This window comes from Antedon mediterranea, chromosome 2 (genome assembly GCF_964355755.1).
Source record: "Antedon mediterranea chromosome 2, ecAntMedi1.1, whole genome shotgun sequence".
NCBI classification, from domain to species: domain Eukaryota; kingdom Metazoa; phylum Echinodermata; class Crinoidea; order Comatulida; family Antedonidae; genus Antedon; species Antedon mediterranea.
The window spans coordinates 18152698-18170067 of record NC_092671.1 but is presented as its reverse complement, the minus strand read 5'-3'; the positions used below and the strand labels follow the sequence as shown (position 1 = coordinate 18170067).

Genomic DNA, 17370 nt, shown 5'->3' with positions numbered 1-17370 from the left:
TTTTCTGAACATGTTACCTAATTAAAATAATTCAATATTCTGTTCATTTTTCAAAAAAATATCTCTGAGAAGATTTTCAAACAATTGATCTGCGCAAAATCACCTCAACAGTATGTAGGTCAACATTGTAGCCAAAATAATCATATTTCGAACCCTTTTATTTTTTCACATACCTGGTTGCTATATCATAATGTGACATGCACTTTTTTTCCTAAATACTTATTTTTATAAGTTGATACTTAATATGTATAGTACGGTACTACAGAAAAATTTTCTGAAAAATTAAAAATCACAATTTTTCCATGCATGTTACTTCAATAAATAATTCAATATGTCGATATTTTGGTAACCATAGTTCTCGGATAAGGACTATAAACCGTAGGTTCAATGTACACATCTAGCTCATTGTGCACTAAACTAAAGAACCTAGTACATCTTTTGAAACGAGTAGGGGGGGGGGGGTGGGAAATACCCCAGTGTACTAGTACATCACAGTCACTGATCATAACTGCGGCCTCTGGGAGACCAGTCTTTTTTCCGAAGAAGTTACCTAGGATTAAATAAATAACAAATTTTTAAAAAAAATAGTACAGGAAAATTTCCAGGAAATTGCCTAGAATCACATAATCTGTTCTGCGCATGTTACCTCAATAAGTCTATATTTTTGTGATTATTGTTTTGAAAAAATTCCTGTATTATAGTACAGTGAAATTATAGACAAAAATTGACATGCTCAGAATCACATATGTTATAATACACACAATATCAAAAGTCATTATTCTGTTCAAAAATGTCTTTATATTATATATCATAGCACAGGGATTTTCTTTAATAATCGCCATTCTTTATCCATTTTCTTAAAATAACTGGTTACTAAGACTCTAGTACAGTATAAATGTATATTTTTGGTGATTTTTTTTAATCATCCATTTTTTTTCTTAATGACCATATTTTGACCCTCTTATATTATTTTACCATAACTTATTGACACCATAAGATGATGATAATGAAATATATATGCACATATACCAAAATCAGTGCACAATAATTGAATATCTAAGTACATTATTTTGGCGTTTTTTGAGAAAATGTTTTTATGACGCCATAAGATGATATTATTTGCACATATATTAAAATGAGTTTATATATTTAATTTAATTATTTTTTTTTAACATCTATACAGTATTATAAATATCTATATTTAGAGAGTATACAGAGTCTTCCCCTATCCACCCAAAAATAATTTTGCATATTTTGACCATCTGATATTTTGAAATTGTTCTTATGAAAATGACGATGTACACATTATACATGATAACTCTGAAAGTACATATCTTGTACTGTATGAGAAAGTCTGACTGTCATACGAACTGTCTATTTTCAAATATATGGTCAATCAAAAATGCTCATCTGAATTTCCATCTTCTTTTTCTTCTTCTTCACTATCCAGCTGAAACATACAAATTAGATCAATTAAATTGTATTTTAGAGAAAGGCTTTTACCTTGCTATGGTAATCAATTATTTTTATTTTATATTTATTTCCTGTCATTTGATTGGACTATGGCGTGCAATAGTACATACTATTTAAAGTATTTATAGTACTGTACTTTAATTGCTTTCATTTTTTTTTGTATGAAAAAAAATCTTCTCTAAGTAGTTGGTATAATACTGACATATAGCTGTTGACAAAAAAAAATAAAAACAAGTATTTACCGCATTAATTTCTCGTTCTGAGTACACAAACCTCTTAAGAAAAAGCCGAACAGGAACAAGTAGCATTAAAAAGAATGGAAACCCAATGGCAACATTTGGCGACATTTTTACTACCCATAATCCAACCAAACACAGAAACTGGATTATGGTAAACATATGTATTCGCCATGTCTTCACCTGTTGACCAAAAATAGGCAAAGTTACATGCATTTTAAAGAAGAAAAAACTTGCTAAATCTCAGACGAAGTTTGGTGTTACCGTACCTGCATTGATTGTTTCTATAGGCCTAGCCCCTTTTTTCAGAGGGATATTAACTATTGGCTATACTGTACTTCAACTTATTATACTGCAAATAATAAATAATACTTAAAATCAATTAGCATTATTCAACATAGAAATTGATACTTACCATTCGTACATAACTAACATCAGGGTGATATTTACTTGGCATGAACAAGATCTTTAATCTACTGATGAACTGCAGTGAACTTAGTGAGCAGAATCCAAGGTAAATAAAAACACCATATACAACAGCTAATGGCACCTCAATAAGGATTGGTTTCATAAACACAGATAATCCTAAAAGATAATAAATCCAAATGTTACTTTATAAATTGTGTTTTTTAATAATACTTTAGAAGTATCTAAAGAAAGCCAATCTACTCTATGTGTGGTATTATATTTTTTCGATTTTTTACGAATACTGTGTTGTTGGTCACAATCTGAACGAGTCAATATTAAGTGAGCAATTAGGCAACTAGTTTCTAGGTACATTTAAGATCTCTATACAAATGTGGACAGTACATGCTCGTTCCAAAAACACTAATAGTTCGAGTTTCACAGACAAATGGGTTTGTCAAAATCTCTAAAACTTCTCCATTTTCTGAGTAACAAGTTGTAATTTATGAAACTCTAAAAATGTATATATTTCGATCTTTATTCATATTTATAAGTAGACGGAAAATGAATTAAGCAACCAAAATTAATAAGATAAATTTATGAATTAATCATGATTGGAGTTTGTTTTATAATATCATAAGTTAACTTGTGATTTAGTTTATATTTGTTTGGGTGTAAAGTTTAATTTTGACTAATTGAAATTTTAACCTTACCTACTAAAAAGCTAACCATAAACCCTGTTACACGTTGTTCCTTAATATTCTCAAGCTTTGGTTTTACACCAGGTGCTGATGAATGCGTAAACGTACTGACGCTGCCGACGTGAGACACTGTGCGTACTGTAGCAGCACACATCCAAGGCAGACCCAAGAATCCACAGATGAACGACAAAGCTCCCATAATTAAAAGATCGAGATGAAACCCAGAGCCTTTTTTTAATTTGTTTTCTTTCTTGTTTACAACCACCCTAAAAAATATAAATGTATTTTTTATTCATATATTGCCTTTACACATACATACTCATGTAGCATTGTGAAATGCCTATCGACTTATCCACATATCGGTGCAGTATATACCCAATGCTTCCACAAGCGTGAATCTAACCCTATCATCTATCAACGCATGCAGCCTAAGGAAGTCATGGGTTTGAGAACAACTTACAATTCTCAATACAATTATTTATTTATTCAGGTATAAAAACATATTTGCAAGTGGGCAGCCGAATCTGAAATGAGTTGCATTACAAAGTTTAAAACTTTAAAAAACATTAAAAATAAGGGAATTGATGAGTTTAAATTATTGCAGATACTAACATTTTGTTGATTCACTTTTAAAACTCAATTGTAAAATATATTGCTTTACCTAGATAAATTCAATTAAAAAACTATGATAAACTTTCTTCAAAGTTGGGCAAATATTTAACTAATCAACTGAACTCCCTAGCACAAAACCATATAATAGTAGAAACTATATATTTTGAGTCCACTTACCCTGTGAGTAAAATTTCAATATAAAGAAGAATAAAAACCATAAAAGCCGGAATAGCTGCTGCAAATATTATTGCCACAGTAATTGGTTGATCTTCATTTCCTAATGGATGTATAAACATTGTTCTTTCATCTTTCAAATGTGATGATACAGTCAATTTCTTTGAATGAAAAAAACAGTTCTTTGTATGATATGACTTTAATATATGACAATATTCTGGGAAAGTAGCTAGGTTCAAGCAAATGAGTATTCACATTTTTTTAAAGTCTATATGCACTTCCCATATGTGGGAAAAGTTGAAATCTACACTAGTACTTAATTGTGCCATGACAATTTTGAAAAACTTACATCTGTGTATATATTTTTTATTGCAAAGTCTAAAAGCACCATGAGAAAAATTGCGATAGCTATTGAAAAATCTCCAATAATCCGTCTTGCCTGAAAAAATAGATGGATATAATAGAGGTTAAAACAGAGTTTTGAATGTCCTGAAGCTAGAAACCAGTTGTGGAAATAAATATTGCATCATTACTAATACAATGAATGTTTTTTTTATATTTATAAATAAACAATGAACAATAAAGTCAAAATTACTTGGAAAAAAAAACAATTTGAAGAGAAGAAAAACGCTACTCACACTCCTTCCTAAGAATGTGCTGTTTTTAAAGCCTCGCAAAAAGTAAGCCACAAAAAATGTTCCCAAAGTCAAAATGATAGAAAAGAGAGTTGTGTTTGGAAATGGGTCATGGCCATATGATTTGTCATCTCCATTATATACTTCTTTAATGTGTTTCTCTGTGGGTGATGTTGTAACTTCAACATCATATTCATCTTCATAAATAACTGTCAATGATGATTCATTGCTACAATATTCCATTTCAAATGGATTCTCCTTCATTACCTAAAAAATTAAAATATTTCCTGCACTGCTAAGAAATGTTTTCATTTAATTATTTATATATTATATTTTACAAAATGAACTTTAAGTTAAATTGATGTGATTATGGTATAAATTTACTCCAATAACAAAATGTAAAATTTAAATGAGAAAATAGTGACTAAATTTATCAGAAAAAGCATAAACATTTAAATTTGCTGGTAGCCAGGTAGTTCACAGCTGTGAAATTTAAATATCTGTAAATTAAAAATCTTATTCTTTGAATCTTTATTCATAAAATACTATTGAGGTATTATAGACTGGCTAGAGAGCTACAATGTTATCACAGTAAAAAACAAGATGATTTATCAAGTATACGCCTTTTTAAAAAAAAAGAATTACTTACATAGTAAAGACTCTTATAAGTTTCATAAATAAATATAATTGATATTAAAGTTGCAAATATTTCTTCAGTAAAACGTGTGAAGTAATGTATGAGGGCGCTTCCTTCAGCTGCTACAACCATTAACGCAATCACAAGGATCCACAAACCAATCCATATTCTCCATGTTAGGAAATCCACATCTACTTTTTTACAAAACTAAAAATATAAAAATAAAATCACGTGTAAAATCAAATTTAACAGTCTAGTATTTATAGTATGAAACCATATGACTTAAATTATGATGGAATAAATTTGCATAATTTTAGGCTTAATTTTAATTTTTGGGTTTAATTCCGTACTGTATGTTAAATAAAGTTTTAAAAAGGTAAAAAGTCTTTATACTGTACTCAAGTTTAACTGGAAACCCTGAATAAATTCGGATTAGGACCTCTATGGACCAATGGCAGCCAGCAGTGCAGCGATAACCAGATTAGCACACTGGGAGACGATCCCCTACTATTAAGTTATTTAACGTGCACTCACAGGACCAATGGCCTTACGTCCCATCCGAAGGATGAGGCAATAAGTGTAAAGCATTGCAGAAATGTACAATTAGTATGGTAGACATAGGTTTGAACCCATGTCTATCACATGATGTAATGATAGTCATGATGAAAAACCTATAACTTTACAGTGATACAAATTTATTTTTTTACACTAACTTTACCTGAAACAAATTTTCTTCAAAAACCAACATCGGGCCAGTAGCACCAATCAAAATGAGTGGTTGACCTGCAAACATGGCAAATACAATGCCGCATAATCCAGTTGAAATTATCATTCCTGAAACACCCAATAAATCATTCGTTTTCTCACCTGTATTAAAGACACAAAACTTAGGTTGTAAATAAATAGTTGTGTTAAATGTTTTTGAAAGAACTAATGGCTTTTAATAGTGGGACACAAATTTAAATAGTGGTGACCTGTTTTTATAAGCCTTTGAATTTAAAACCCTACGGTAAGTAGAGAAATAGTTGATGGTGATGTCAACATTGTATAGGCTTTAATTCTACTAGGATCAATGTCCTTTTACTGAAGCTGTAAATGTATATATTTATTATAAGAGAGAGCTTGTTTGCATTTCCATACACATCAAAATCAATTATCAAAATGACCAGAATTGCACTGGGAAAGATTTTAAACTACATATGAAAAACTGGTAGGTAATATAAATTTTTAAATTTTATGAATAATTTGCCAATTACAGGATGGATAAACTGTTCTATAATTTATCGTGCTTATAAACTAAGTCTCATTTGAGGCTTAGGGAGTGGAGTTGAAAGAGCGGTGAGTTACCCGGGCACAGGTCAGGATTGAACCCTGGACTTTGAGATTGAAAGGCAAGCATGTTAACCACCATGTTACAGTTCTACTATAAAGTGAAACTCTTTTGCATTATTAATGATTGAATTAGAGTTAAATTCATGAGTAATTTTATGTTTGTTACAGCAAATGCATACAAATATAATTGTATTTGATTTAAATTGTATACTTTTTTTTTTTTTTAACTATAAGGTAAAGGTAAAGTCAAAACCTAAGCTAATGCTAACGGCTGTGGTGCCCATCTCTATTTCTTTAGCGTTTGGGCCAGACTCCACTAAGTGTGTATGTTTGTGTGTGTGGGGGGGGGGGGGGGTTGGTACGCCACTCCTCCAGCACAAACGAGTCTGATGAGGAACAATGTGGATAAAGAATCTTGCTCAAGGACTCAACACGTCTGCAGTGAAACTATAGTAGTCAAGATGAGAGGAGGAATTAGGTATCCATATTCTGTAACCTAGACCTTTGTGTGGTCAAATATAGTGTGATAAAAGATAAATCCAGCAGATCACTGCTTATCGTGGTCAAATACACTATATGATAAAATACAGACTCAAAGTCCGGACAATCTAGATAGACAAGCAAAAGAAGTCTTCACTAAAGATCTTGTTTACCATACTTAATGTCTATGCTATACATTCCCTGGACCATTATTCAGCACAGTGTAATTAAAACAAAATTTTATAAACATCCTTTAAGGAAAAGAATTACCATGCAAAACATTTCATAAAATCAAAAGTATACTAACCCAGTAGCCCACCAAATGCAATTGCTGGAGCAAGACAAGCAAAGTAGAGACACATAAATGAGATAAGACACTGTACATTTAAACCATCCTTAATATCACTAACAATCAACGGATAGCGCTGTTTTACTTCATTTATTAGACCTCCAAACAGTCTTCCAGTCCTTTTCAAAAAGCTGGTGCCAGCTTCTTCTTTCTGTCGTTGTTTCTCCAAAAGGGATGCAATATCTGAAATTGAATGAAAAAGTTTTGGTATTATAATTTTTTTGTCCATAGTTTTAACATCCATAGCAAGGATTAGGTGGAATTTAGCACACCAAAATGTATTCTTGATTATCGCGCATCACGTTCGGTATTAGTACTAACAAACAGAAAGGTGATTTCTAAGGATCATAACTTATGGCTTCTCATGTACGTTCAGAGGCTGTTGACTGCTACCAACCTATTCAATGATTTTCAATGGATAAATTTTGTATTTGTTGGCTGGCGAGAATATTTTATGAGTTAAACTTTAATAAACATTTATTTGTATAATTTCAACATTACTGCAGACAGTAAAATCCAGTCCTTCTAGGCAAAGGGCTCTCTCAAATTGCATAATCTTTCTCTATCTTCAGTATTTTATGTCTTTGATTAATAATTGAGTGACAACATAAAACTTAAGCTCTGTCTGCACTATCAAACTTTGTGTGACAAAAACATGTGGTGTGCCCAAATATAGTAGCGATATGCCTCTGTGTCACATAAAGTTTGCTAGTATAGACCAAGATTTAAATGACATACCACTTTCAGAAAGACGAGCACTGCTAAAACGCTCAGATCTTGCTTTATTCTGAGCATGAACGGTCTTTTCGCGATGCCGCAGAATTGGTTCCAGTAACTCTCTATCCCATTCTCCTGGTGGAAGTACCATGGTTCTATCCAGGAATTCATTAATCCCCTTCAGGATGCCATTGCAGTTTGTTGCTCGATATGCACTCTTGCGAAAGTACTGAAAGAACAAACATTTTTAACAAATTTGTAAAAAATACTATAGACTAGCTATCTATTATTATGTACCTCAATGTTGTTATGTTCATTACAAATGGAATGTAATAATCATATCAAGTCAAAATAAGTGTAAGTAAAGCAGATAAGTCAAAATTGTGTACACTTCAAAAGATCCATTATGTAGAATGTTGTGCATCATCAATTAATTAACTAACTAACTAACATTTATTTGTATTAATTGTGCATAGAAAAATAACAAAATAAATCATGAAAAATACCATTAATAGTGGATTTTACAAGAAAATACTTGTCACATAAAACACATGGACAAAACAACAAATAAATAAATAATAATAATATTTATATTAGTTTTTAACCAAAAACAATTCTTAAATATTTAACATATTAATACAATTTTGTTCTGATCTGATAAGCTTGCACTCCCCTAAAAAAAACAAATATTTTAAAGAAACTTTAGGCAATTTTACTTCTAATTAGTCACATTCTAATACTCACTGGATCAGACAATAAGGTTGATAAAGATCTTCCGATTTCAAAATAAGAATCTCGCTCTTTAGATTTACAAATAGTGATAAACAGAAACCGTAGAGGGATAGGAACTTCTGTGAAACCTTGGAAGATTGTGGGATTTGATAACCGAACCAAAGCCATGACAGACTGGTTTAGAGTTTGAGTGTCATCTCCAGCCACCATCACCATCGCTGCCTCCGAATCTTCAGGTAGTTTGCGCATTATTCCGTCTTTGGATTCCTTTTGTATCATTGCTGGCTGACAAAAATCAACCGTTATTGGAACTGATGTGTAGTCACCCTTGACACTCTAATAAATAAAGATTTTTACAGGCATTTCATAATTTGTTTTTAAAGATATTAAGATATGAAGATAATACAGGCACGGTTTAAGAGGTGGTGGGTGTGGGTGTATCCTCTGCACACATCCTCCATATATTCAGGACTTCATTTATTTTGGCTTATGATTATTATTTAATCATTTACTTTACTCTTAAGATAATAACATAGTGACAACACTGATTTATTTTGATTGCTATTAAACAATCATGCTTTTAATATTTAGTTGGTTGTCATTGCAATGATGAGAATATTATTTATGGTGAAATTGATGACAAAATTCCAAAGTTTCAACATTAATCTAACCTGCGGATGTCGGTCGTGATGACCTCTTGTGGATATTCTGTGAAACGCACTACCTCGTCTTTCACGACCATGCCTAAGAAATGTTTAAAACAAGTATTACACAAAATATAAACCATTTTCAAGCCAAATCTACCTGGCAGAATATTATGTTAATTTGCACAAAACATCATTTTTTATGTTTTCTTTTTCTTATCAATTATAAATAAACAACAACAGTAAATAATATTAATAATAATTTGTTTACAAGGCTACCTTGTATATAGTTATAAAAACAGAATAACAAACATAAAATATCAGCAAGATTATAATTACTGGTAAATATTTAATGTAGAGATCATGCAAATTAGAAGTGCAGTATTATAACAAACATCAATTATTTAGAATTTATGTACAAGAAGTATAATTTATATTCCATGTTGCAAACTATAATTATAAAAGCATACAGTATTTCACAAAAGCAACACAAATATATTTGAAATAAGGAAAACTAAATTAGAAATTAATTCACGCAAAAACAAAATAAAAAACATGCTTTAAAATGAATAAGATGTTTAATGGCAACAAATTGTCCAAGCTATCATGCATATCTCACAATAGCATTAAATAATTCCTTCATGTGTCATAGAGCACTAATAACGCTACAATATTACATAATTCACATTTAACATTTCACATTATTCTAGTCATTAATCAAAGGTGTCAACATAACATAGCACAAAATTGTAAATAAAAGCGCTATGGGGATTATTTTTTATTATACATGTTTTTAATCAAATATAATAAAACAATCCCGTCTCCCCAAGGAAGGCTTCTTTTAGTTTGCAGTTTTCAATTAAGAGCTTATTTGTATTCAACCTCTCTGACAATGTTTTATTGATTAGTACAGTAGGCCTATAAATAAATACAAAAAAACATACATATTTAGGAGACATCTTTAAAAAAAAGAGGTTTTGACTAATTAATCAAATTTATGCTTTTAAAGATGCATGCAGTTAGTAGTTGTACAACAGTTTATAGTAATCAAATACTAAATAATTGTATTTATTAGAATTCGAATATTAGTACTACATGGTTACTACAATCGTAAAGCATAAAAAATTGCTCTATGCTACAATGGAAAAGCAACCAAGGAATATATTTTAAAAAATTCCCAAAATCATTCATCATTGCCTTTAAGATTAATATGATTATTCTTATGTGGAAGCTGGCCTGAGAAAGTGCCATTCACAATTTGTGCTCACAATGTGGTCTAATTTGACCTTGACCCTGTTGTTTGACCTTCCCCTTCCACAACTTTAGTATAACCACAATGGGTCAATGATATTGAGCAGATCCAATGAATGATTTTGTGGCAAAACACTGCAAAGAGTATACTACAAACTTTATTCTTTTGTTAGCAAATTAGTATTGACTGTGCAGCCATTTATAAATGCGGCGTACTACTGCAGCTCGGTATTTGTGAGCATGTGCAGTTTGTTATAGCACGATCTACTGATTCAGTAGTTCCTGCAGTGCAAGAAAATTTGTATTGATTATTTGTGGCTTAAACTAAAAAAAAATACAAATGATTTTTTTAAATGTGATTATTGATTAGAATGTGTCTAGTAAAGTGTCTAGATAAATTTCATGACAATTATGCCTGATTATTACCAAGATTAAGTAGATTAGGAAAAAAAAGGAAACATAAAATTGTAAAAGTGTAAAACTATAACAAACAAAATATTGTACCAGAAAAAGCGAACAAAATTGTTCAGTCAATACCATCCTTCCTCACCTGGGGTCACTAGGGTACGAGTGTCGTCGGGGTCTCCTGTAATATTTCAAGAACCCAAAATTTCATCAAATGAATCTTTGTAAAATACATCTATCTCTTTCTTAAATTTTTACTAATGTTACTTTGAAATTGGAGTGATTGGGTGAGTAAGGGAAAAAATGTAAGCATCACTAATAAGTGTAGATATACTTTAGTTCACCTAAGAGAGATAGTGGGGTGGAATAGTGGGTGAGAGACAGAGTATGGTGGAATGGGATAATGTAAAAAGTGGGGTGGTAGAATGTGGTGGAAGAGAGGGGTGGGAGAGTGGGGTGGAAGAGTGGGGCTTGAGAGTGGGATGGGCCTGTAAGCTGGGTAGGTGGTTTTATATTTTAGTCTATGTTCTATCAATAGGTATAGTCAATATTTATGTTATTATATTTCAATACAATATTAAAGTGTATATTATAAGTAAAAAAAAAAGTACCAAACATTTGCATAAAGTACCATACAACATTAAATTTAAAAAGAAATAACTCATAATTGTAATTTATACAGAAAAAAAAAGTATTAAAAAAAAGATGAAAAGCAGGTACACTTGATAGGTTCATGCATCTCTCCCATTTGAAACCTTTACAACAAAAACATAAAAGTTACTTAAATTCAAAATCTTCCTCACTCTATTTAATCAGTGCAGTTGGCACTATAGCGGTCACCTTCATCAACTGTTTTACTTTGAATCTTAAAAAAGTTTGTATGATAATTATGCATCAGATAAGCAGCCACCAAAGAAGTTTTTTTTGACAACGGATAAACTTTTTTTGGATCTAGTGGAATCCACTACGAGAGGTTAAACTGTTTTTTAATTACCTCAAACTAGAGACTGATTATACATATTATTACTGATTATACAGTACTGTACTACGAATTTTGTATTAACATTAATTCTTGTAGCTAGAAAGTTTATTTTCTCTGATAAAATGTACATTACATTTCATGATACTATAATAACAAAATTATTAAACTGTTTTCTTAGTGTCATTTTAGTGTCATTGTGAATTATGAGAATATGCAGTTATCTACTTTTTTAAGATTAATAGTTAATAATTAATAGGACATGCTCAATGTTTTGATTGCAATTCACACTAGTGATATGTACATTATTATAAAGTAAAAGTAAGTGCATCAATCTAGATAGGCCTATGATTTAACTTATCTAACAATCTCTTGTAAAAGAAGTTTACAAATTTAGATACAAGAATATATATCATGAATATGTTAAAATACTTTAACAATTAACATATAATATCTACATAATATTTAATAAAGAAAAAACAGAATTACAGAATACAATAGGCCTGCAGGTATTTAAACATCATTATTGCATATTATTTTACCCCATGGCCATACTTACCCTTAAAATGTCTTTTATTTATTGATTTATTTCAAGGAAATATCTAAACTTTACATGACATGTGAAAATGACCAAATTAGTCAATTTGATTCCAAACTGTATACCTACATCATGTGACACCTTATAGTTATACTCTTTAAATGTCATTTTAAATGACAAAAGAGAATTAAATCGTTATTTATTATATATATTTGCATTTCATAAATATTCAATATTTAATTCAATGCCAACACTATTATTTATTTAATTTAATCAAAATTATTTGACTGGAGTTCTCTTAATTAAAATGCCATTGTTGGCAAGCACTGTTTCATACTAAACCAAAATTGAAGCCGCATTCAAACAACTTATTAAGTCAATCAACTTATTAAGTCAATCAACTTATTAAGTCAATCTGTCGTTATGTATAGCTAGCTATAAAAAGTTTTTACAAAAGTCATTTTTAAGATCTTATTTTTTTTCAGTTGTTTTTAGTACATTTGATCATGCTTATAGAACTCATAGCACAAGTACAGTACAGTTAAAAACAACAATATACCTTGTTTTCATGTTTCCACGGTTATTGTATAATTCCCTAAAAAGGTGAGTAAAAAAAAAGTATGTAATTTATTTGTATGTTATTTATTTAAGATCACAGTTACAGACAGACTTACAGACAGGTTGAATTGAATTGAATATGTAAATTCAACAATGTTTACTTTGTTGCAATAAATGGATTTGATTTGATTTGAATATAGACGTTTGTTCGTAAATTTGTAAAAAAATTAACCACAGCGTGTGAACTGTGTAAACAAATTTAGATGAGTATAACTAGGTTGCATTGATTAGCAAGTTCACAAAATAAATACATTAATTCAATACATTTCAGAAAAACCAGTTCACATGGACAAAACGGATAATTGGAGTTTATTAGTGATAGAATATTTGACTAGCATGTGACAGGTTTAGGTTCAAGCCTATCTGTGCCATGTTGATTGTATCATCCTTTACTGTAGGATAGATAATAATAATAATGGTAGCCTTATATAGCACACAATAAAATGTTTCTAAGACACTTTAATCTCATTGACCCGGCCTTTGGATGGGACGTAAAGCCGTTGGACGTGTGTACATACAGTGCATGTTAAATAACTTTGGTACACTATTAGTCCTTGTGATTTCTGCACTGACGGTTGCTGTGGGTTCATAGATGGCCTAATACAAATTTCCTCAGTTTTCCAATTAAGCTCGAGGACGATAATAAATAATAATAATAATAATGGAAAGACGCTCACTGCGTTAAATACCTTTATCTTTAAAACTAACATGTTACTGTACTGGAGCTAAAGTATGAAACTGAATAGAACTGCCTCAGTTGCTCAAACGTAATTAATAAATCTGCTTAATTTGACTGTGGCAAAAACATGTACATTTACTAAGAAAAATAGCTTAAAAGATTTATAGCTGATTTATTAAAAAGCAATACAAAAACTTGGTATTACAATTCTTGAGCTCTGTTTTTGCTGGTTAAAAAATAAACTACCATCTAGAAATGGTTTTGTTGTAGAATATTTTTTAATTTAAGCATAGATATCAAATATACAGCACCTGTTTCAGGACTGAAAATCAACACAAACATATATACACAGAAATTACACACTAAACAGAATTGTCATATGAATTGCTTATTTGAACAACCTACAAGAGGAAAGAATATACTTATCACAGAATTTTGCAGTGATTACACAAAAGGCCTACTAAATGATACAAATTGTGTTTGTTTCGTATGCAGTATGGTACTTGCTGTATGATAGAACTCCAAGATAACATGATGATTTTATACTGTACATCAATCAATCAAATCATTATATATATAATAATTCAAATGCACTGTATTCTTCATTCAACAAAGGTTTGGTTTTTTTTCTTCTTCATTAAATCGACAAACACAGTACACAGTATAATAAAAGTCTGATTAGTGTAACCAACTTTTTATCTTTTTTGTGTGTCCACAATTTTTTAATTTTTACTATTTGATTATTAATTTCTTTAGTTTATGACCTGTGTGGTTTGTTTAACTAAAAAATTCGCCAAAATCGTTAACTTACGAGACTTTATGAGTGAGCATTTGGATAATCTTCTTTTTACCATCAAATGTTACAAGACCAGTGCTGAATAGTTGCTTAGCAACAGACTCAAATATGGCTGCCAAATCTATCAGTTTGCAATCTAACATAATGACTCCTGTAAATAAATAAATGTACTAGGTATAAATTGTTATACTGTACGCAGATGCTGTCAATCAAATTTTGAATTGTAGTTATACATCTTTATATTTCATAGCCCTTTCACACCACATAGCAAACTCCATAGTTTAACATATGGGGGTATTGACATCTGCATTTTGTATGGTGTGTATAAACTCTGGAGATTTGCTTGACAGTGTGAAAGGGTTGTTACATCTTATACAACAAACTTTTTTTTAATACAATATATACATTCATTTTCATATAATTCAGTAATGCAAATTAAAAATATATATATAATCTTATTCCTAATATTAATAAGTTCTTCTAACTTCAAAGGCAAATAGAAGGGGGTATGGTTTAATAGATTACCGTGCAATGTGCAATTACACCATAAAGATGATATAGCTGGAGACTAGGCAACAGTGTTAACAAAAATCAAGTTCAATACAGTACTGCTACAAACTGGTGTGTAATTATTTAAGCTATCATCATGATTTATTCAAAAATAAAAAAAACAAAAACAAAATAGTAGACTAAAGATAAATGGTAATATGCAGACTGAGTCATTATTTTATTGGATATAAAACTAATTGAATTAAGCTGTCTACTTCAAGTAACCTGTATAAAGTGAGGGGTAAATAAATTATACATTTTTAGAGTGAGAGAGTATAGCCACGTAAATACATCAATTATTTTATACACACATTTGTTATATGAAATAAGACTAATAAACAACAAGTTAATGATTACATTTTTCTGTACATTATCTGTGATACTTAAAATGTACTTCACTCAAGTACTATATTTTATTTTGTTTGTATAATAATGTACTTTTGTTTGTATAAACAAAATAAACATTTGGCAACAGGAGATATTATTTAATAAAAAGCATTATTGCAACAACGTGTACAGAGAGGATCGCAAAAGGCGCACATTCTCTAAAAATATGCAGTACAGTACTACAGTATAATGATGAAAAATGTATTGAATACCACTATCACAGCATGGCTATTGTGTCATTGACACTGTCAGGAGATGCTGTATTTAAGCTCTGTCTTTACTATCAAACTTTAAATGACAAATAATGTGATGTGTCCATATTTGGACACGATGACATCATATCACTACTATATTTGGGCACATCACTTTTTTATTTTTAAAGAGTTTGATAGTGTAGACAGAACTTAAAACAAAATAACATATTCTGTGTAGAAAAAGGAAATTTATGTATGCATGGTTCTATCTATTTAAAAATAAGTGATGCTTTTTTATATTTTACAATTCCACGAACAGTATACCGTAAGTATAATATTTACCCCTTTCCTGAAGTCCACGCTTAAGCTCTAGTAAACTGTGAAATGTGAGTGAAGCAACATGAGGTTTACCCCAACGATCAGAGCCTTCCTCAATGTCCTCCTCAAACTTGATCCATCTAGCCCTCTCCTTCCAAACTATCCCTTGACCATCAGAATATTCTAACTGATGTAGCTCTATCAATAACTGGAATGTATTTTTGAAAAAAAATTAGATTTATACAATTGAATGAGTATCTTTATTGTTTTGAAATCAATTACAAATTTCATATTCAATTGTACTGTTTCATATTCGCTGCTAAACTACAAGAAGTAGATTATTGATGTTTAATATCACAACTCAAAACAATTATTGGACAGTAGTTATGTTCAGACGGCCTTATGTTTGAGGTAAAGTTATGTCCACACGATGCTTAATGCAAGGTGAATTCTTGCGAGCTTTAAAGTATTGCGTCTATACAACGCTAATTTGTTAGCGCATATCATTATATGTGTACGCGGAAGTAGCACATTTACTCCTGACGAGACTTAACAGTAAATTGTCTGAGCAAGGTTGAAGTAACTTAATACAAATAACTTCTTCACAGGCATTACTACCCAGGGCTAAGAACAAACAAACTGCTACTTCATAGCTTACTTCCGACTCTATTTATACTAGTAAGTAATTTTTAATAAAAATAAATGTCATGATTTCAAAAGAATCTCATGATGAAGCTAGTAGTGGTCAAACTGATTTTGCTATGAGATTACAGTAGCTGATTCTACTTGAGCAGGAGTTTTTTGATCACAAGGGTGATAAGCACCAATACATTTATAGATTTCAAATGCTTTGCAATGTCTTACATCATGTGGTTTCTCTATTGATGTGTTACATGAATCATTTTCTGGTTCTATGACACGCCGTCCAGTATCATTCCTTAAACTATTAATGTTTCCTCCTGAAAAAAAAATAAACATGAAAAATGAATGATACATACAAAATTTAACTATTTGAAATCGTAAATATTTGGGGTTTTTTTCGGAGTTGTAGAACAACGAATATTGTTTGGTCACTTAATAATGACATTCTAAATTACATATATTAAATTTTTTTTAAATCTCAAACAAACCATATTTATTTGCTGCAAAAATCATACATACATTCATACATTGTAGTCACTGACTTCAAAGTCATCAATAATACTGTGCTACAAACAAACTCTATCCATACTGTAAACATTCAAATTTCCAAAGTATATAAACACATGCAATGGTACTAATGGTAAATTATCATTCTTTTTTATTGTATTGTTTTACCATTGATAGAAACTAATAAATGTTGAATTATTAATATTATTATTAATGAACAAATTATTAATGCTCTCAAAACTTGATCAGGGACATTAAACAAAATTAAGTAATTAAACAAACTATCACAATCAGAAAAATAAATTGAACATTTTTGTTGAAAGTTGAAATTTGTATGAATTTATAAAAAAAACAACTAAGACAGTTGTAAAAAAAACCAT

At 30.4% G+C, this 17370-nt stretch overlaps 2 protein-coding genes across 3 annotated transcripts in view; one reads left to right on the top strand and one right to left on the bottom strand.

The window, feature by feature from the left end:
* Nucleotides 1–17370, top strand: part of LOC140040647 (CUE domain-containing protein 2-A-like) — a 39623-nt gene that overhangs the window by 18705 nt on the left and 3548 nt on the right. The gene's annotated exons all lie outside the window — the stretch shown is intronic.
* Nucleotides 9–17370, bottom strand: part of LOC140040644 (band 3 anion transport protein-like) — a 35824-nt gene continuing 18462 nt past the window's right edge. For both annotated transcript variants that reach the window (XM_072086726.1, XM_072086725.1), the window contains exons 6-22: nucleotides 16706–16800; nucleotides 15866–16049; nucleotides 14409–14544; nucleotides 10929–10964; nucleotides 9155–9227; nucleotides 8496–8819; nucleotides 7773–7980; nucleotides 6993–7217; nucleotides 5592–5740; nucleotides 4886–5080; nucleotides 4240–4503; nucleotides 3951–4040; nucleotides 3605–3762; nucleotides 2828–3081; nucleotides 2125–2294; nucleotides 1716–1892; nucleotides 9–1450 (exon numbers count right to left, since the gene is read on the bottom strand). In XM_072086726.1, the coding sequence (XP_071942827.1) occupies nucleotides 1397–1450; nucleotides 1716–1892; nucleotides 2125–2294; nucleotides 2828–3081; nucleotides 3605–3762; nucleotides 3951–4040; nucleotides 4240–4503; nucleotides 4886–5080; nucleotides 5592–5740; nucleotides 6993–7217; nucleotides 7773–7980; nucleotides 8496–8819; nucleotides 9155–9227; nucleotides 10929–10964; nucleotides 14409–14544; nucleotides 15866–16049; nucleotides 16706–16800 (2792 nt within the window). In that variant the 3' untranslated portion in view covers nucleotides 9–1396. The remainder of the gene's footprint in view (nucleotides 1451–1715; nucleotides 1893–2124; nucleotides 2295–2827; nucleotides 3082–3604; nucleotides 3763–3950; nucleotides 4041–4239; nucleotides 4504–4885; nucleotides 5081–5591; nucleotides 5741–6992; nucleotides 7218–7772; nucleotides 7981–8495; nucleotides 8820–9154; nucleotides 9228–10928; nucleotides 10965–14408; nucleotides 14545–15865; nucleotides 16050–16705; nucleotides 16801–17370) is intronic.